The 4,683-nt window shown below is 34.4% G+C and overlaps 1 protein-coding gene across 1 annotated transcript; it reads left to right on the top strand.

Annotated features, from left to right (window-relative positions):
- Nucleotides 1-2,108: 2,108 nt before the first annotated feature.
- On the top strand, nucleotides 2,109-3,047 carry LOC131994190 (uncharacterized). Its single transcript, XM_059360680.1, has 2 exons — nucleotides 2,109-2,873; nucleotides 2,957-3,047. Exons 1-2 carry the CDS (start codon nucleotides 2,146-2,148, stop codon nucleotides 2,982-2,984), a joined length of 756 nt encoding a protein of 251 aa, XP_059216663.1. The 5' UTR covers nucleotides 2,109-2,145; the 3' UTR covers nucleotides 2,985-3,047.
- The last annotated feature ends 1,636 nt before the right edge of the window (nucleotides 3,048-4,683 follow it).

Genomic DNA, 4,683 nt, shown 5'->3' with positions numbered 1-4,683 from the left:
ATTTAGATATAGCTCCTATATATATGTTCGCCCGATTATGAAAAATATTGCAATAAAGTGCTCATTCGGTAACCGATTCTCTCAAAAGTTACTAGTTCGCGCCATTTTCGTTGTTTGTATGTGTTATAGTTTTTAACTATAATACTCACACACAACCAAAACTTATTGACAGATAGTGCATTCGCGAGAAAAAATTGTACTCAGCTGTTAACGGTACACTACTTGGTAATTATGCCATGGTAGTAGCCTTAGTTTTTCCCATGACATAATTACCAGGTAGTGTACCGTTCACAGCTAAGTACAATTTTTTCTCGCGACGTGCACTATCTGTCAACCAGATTTGGCTGTGTGTGTGTGTATTATAGTTAAGAACCATAACACACACAAACAACGAAAAATGGCACGAACTAGTAACATACAAATTTAGAGTTGCAATAATCACTAATTTTTAACAGATAGTGCACTCAATATTTTGTTGTTGGGCAACTGCCACTACCTGTAAATGAATATATCTTGGTTATGCCTTTATTATTCTTTTGGTTTTTGTCTTATTATTCAATTTTGAAAGCGAGCTAAGTAAAAGCGTAGAATTTGAGTCGACCAAATATTGTTTTTTTTCTTCTACAAACCACTGGTGGCAAAATGCTTATATTTGGTTGATAAGTTCAATTCTAAGTCTGTTTGTACATGCCACTGGAGGCAACATTAATAATATTTTATCAATAAAAGTGAGCACTAAACAAAATTGACGAAATGTATAAACGATTTGTTTTGTGATTTATAATTTTACATTGGCGCTAAAGATTGTCCCAGGGACAACCACAACAATTTGGAAAACAGCAGCCGCCTTTGGGCAGTAGCAGGTGTCGGTCTGTTGTAGCAACCATTTGGAGGCGATTCAGAAAAGTTGAGCACTGGCGGCAACATTGCATTTAAATCGGACATAAATTGAGACTTCTAGTTCACTTTCAAGCAATGCTAATAATTGCACTTACCTTTAAATTAATTAAACTAAGTCATTCATGTGACAGCGAAAAAGATGCAAGTGAACAACCTACCATTATCTTTATATAAATGCATATTTTTTTATCACTAAATGCATAAGCCGAAGAAATGATACGAGTAGATATGTAAGAATCACAATTCAATCTCGTTATGCTATGATTTCTTAAGTAAAAACCTTCTCCTGCAAAGTTTTGAATTTGGCACCTACATCTTTTTGGCTGTTAGGGAAAGATATACTATCTCATACAAATATGGCTATCTCCAAATTTCCTTTGCAGAAAGGTGTTGGCAGTATGAAATCAATGGAAAAACGAATATGTAAAAAAAGACAAATTGTATTCATTCTGACAAAGTTCACAAAACGACTAAACAAAAATATTAATATCTTAACAATAATCAGGTTATGACAAATGAAAAACTTAATGTTTTTCAAAGAAGATGCGATGAAAAAAACTAAAATTCTCCAGCAAGTCATTTTCATTATTTATTTTCAACACCATCCCTTAATGAAAATCCTCCAATACAAAATTTCTTTCGTAGGGTCAGTGTTGAAGTTGTTTTATAAGTAGCCTGAAATCTACTTTACTACGTTGTTATGTTGTGTTGTTATGTACGTTGTTATGTTGTGTTGTTATGTGTACTCGTATATGAAAAACACTTTTTTAGCCAATAAAATACCTTTGAACTCAATAGGTTATGGGCCCAGTCTCGTAAAAAAAAAAAAAAATATTTTTCACAAGAAAAGAAAAATTCTGGATTTTTTTTTCAAGAAAGAAAGATATGGAATTCACCAAGAATTTGAAGCCGCTATCAGGTCCTGCGGATTGGCCTATATGGAAAAGGAAAGTAAGGGATATTCTAGACTTCTATTAAGGCGCTTTAGATGTTATAGACAAGAAAGTTGAAGCACCACTTCCTTTGCAAGATGGAGCTACCGAGTCTCAAATTAAAGAACACAAGAAAATAGAGCAATTTTTCCGTAAAGCAAATTGTTATGCGAAGAGCATAATTACCAACACGATCACGGATGAAGTATATCAGAAGATTATGGATAAAGAGAATGCCTACGAAGCATGCAATGCGTTAAAGAACATTTATGAAGCTACATCAAAAGACCAATTGTTTAAAATATGTTCAGACATGTTTTCTTTTGGATGGCAAGATAATCAAGATGCTTCGACACATATTGCGAAACTAAGAGGTTTATGGGATGAATTAAATGCTGGATTGAGATCTAAAGGAGAAAATATATTGCCAGATATGCTCTTGGTATGCAAAATCCTTCATATTCTTCCACCGTCTTATGAAATGTTCCGCTCTAGCTGGATGATGATGACAAGAGATATAGACAAATCCATAGATGAGCTAATTTTACAAATTTGTCTCTATGAAAGAAATTTTAGGAAAGATTTCGAAGATTCAGGTAGCAATCAAGAAGCTTTAATGGTAAAAGCAAAGAAAAATTTAAAGCAAAAAAATGTTAAACATTCCTCAAAGAAGGAAGACGTTTGTCATTACTGCAAAAAGAAGGGGCATTGGCTAAAAGAATGCAGAAAATGGATTGAAGATGGTAAACCATCAAAGAAGTCGTTAGCGTCGTCGCCGTCTACAAATATTAATGTTGCATTAAATATTGAAAGTGATACAGATTGCACATTTAATTCCAGTGAAATTTGGTGGATTGACAATGGAGCTACGAAACACGTAACAAATTCATATGAGATGTTTTCAGACTTCAACAATTTCAATGAGCCCCAAATTATAAAAGCAGCTGGAAAGGAATCAATAAAGGCTTATGGTAAAGGAACTATCGAAATAATTTCATTTGTCAAAGGCATGAAATTAAAAATGAAACTCGAGGATGTTTGGTATGTACCAGATATTTCAAGAAATTTGTTTTCGGTACTTGCAGCACAAGATAGAAATCCAAAAAGCAGTTTTAATTCAACAGTGAAGGAGTGTTGGTTGTCAGTGAATAACCAAGTGGTACTGCATGGAAGTCGTTCAAGGAATGGAAGCCTTTATAAAGCATCAATACGACCAATAATTCCAAAAGTTAAGCAAAATATATGCATGGCAGTTTCAGATAATACTATGCTTCAACTTTATCATGAAAGATGGGGACATCAAGATATACGTCATATAAAAGAAAAGTTGGAACATGAATTTGGCATACAAGTTAAGATGAAACGAGAAATTTGTGAGCCATGTGCTTATGGAAAATCTACAAGAATACCGTTTGGAAATAGAGAAACAGCAACATCGTGTGGAGAACTTATTTCAGCCGATATTTGCGGTCCCTTCCAAAAATCTTTTCAAGGGTACAAGTATCTCATATTATATAAAGATGATTTTTCAAAATACAGGTATGGATACATAGCTAAAGAAAAATCCGACGTGGCTATTGCACTCAAGGAAATGCTAACCCACGCTAAAGCACAAGGTCATTCAGTGAAAACTTTTCTTAGCCACAATGGGAAGGAATTCAACAATAAATACGTAAACGGAATTTTAAAAAGTTTTGGTATAACTCACAAATTAACTGCACCCTATACCCCGGAGCAAAATGGTCGATGCGAACGTGACAACAGAACAATAGTTGAAATGGCAAGAACGTTCAAATATGCAAACTCAGAAGCAAATTTCCCAGAATCGATGTGGGCAGAACTAATAAAAACTGCAATATACGTTTTGAATAGGACATCGAAATCTTCCATATCCAGCATGAGTCCTCATGAAGTTTGGTTTGAAAAGAAACCCAGAATAAACCATTTACGCATAATTGGTTCGAAATGCTATATGCATATTCCAAAAGAAAAAAGATCAAAGATGGACAAGAAAGCCATGAAAGGGTACCTAGTCGGTTACGACGGTGATGAGAGGTACAGGGTTTATATACCAGAAAAGAGAAGTGTAGAAGTTTCAAGAGACATAAAATTTGATGAAAAAATTCAAAATTGTCAGAAAAATTTCATAGACGACAAAAACGAATCGAAGGATGTATCAATAGAGAAGAAGGATATGAACTTAAAGGATATGTCAAAGGATTTGAATTACAGTTCATCAAATGAATTAAGCCTTCCAGCGCCTCCTACAAAAGAACCAGGTTCAGAATATGACGAGGATATAAATGAAGAAAATGAAAATAGTTCAGACATACTTCAAATAGAAAGGAATCAAGCTGAAAGTAATAATCCTGTTGTACCAGCATTATCTGAAGAAGATCAATCATCGGCTATTTATCAAGACATCTGGAAAATCCAACTCAGGAGAACATTATCAAATTAAAAAGAGTGCTCAGATACATATCTGGAACACTAAGCTATGGCATCAAATACGAGAAGCAAAAAGAAAATGGCTTGAAGTGCTACAGTGATGCAGACTTTGGAGGCTGTATAGAGACAGGAAGATCTACGTCAGGAGTAGTGGCTGTCTATGCTGGTGGTGCCATATCTTGGTTAAGTCAAAGACAAATAATAGTGTCAACATCAACTACAGAAGTCGAAATAATAGCTGCAAATGAAGCTTGCAAAGAATTAATTTGGCTTAGGCGGTTGTACAATGAAATTTCAAATTTAAAGGAGACGCCAGTATTATATATAGATAATAATGCGGCATTACGATTGACACAAAATCCGGAATTTCACCGAAGAACCAAACACATTTCTATCAAACACT

Source organism: Stomoxys calcitrans, chromosome 1 (assembly GCF_963082655.1).
Source record: "Stomoxys calcitrans chromosome 1, idStoCalc2.1, whole genome shotgun sequence".
Lineage (NCBI taxonomy): Eukaryota > Metazoa > Arthropoda > Insecta > Diptera > Muscidae > Stomoxys > Stomoxys calcitrans.
This window is presented reverse-complemented; position numbering and strand designations above follow the sequence as displayed.

Excerpts from the sequence above, each read along its gene's own strand:
- LOC131994190 (XM_059360680.1), top strand. The coding sequence starts at position 2,146 with ATGTTTTCTTTTGGATGGCAAGATAATCAAGATGCTTCGACACATATT. Across the intron at positions 2,874-2,956 it reads ATGAAACTCGAGGATGTTTG|TGAAGGAGTGTTGGTTGTCA; the intron begins GTATGTACCAGA and ends TTAATTCAACAG.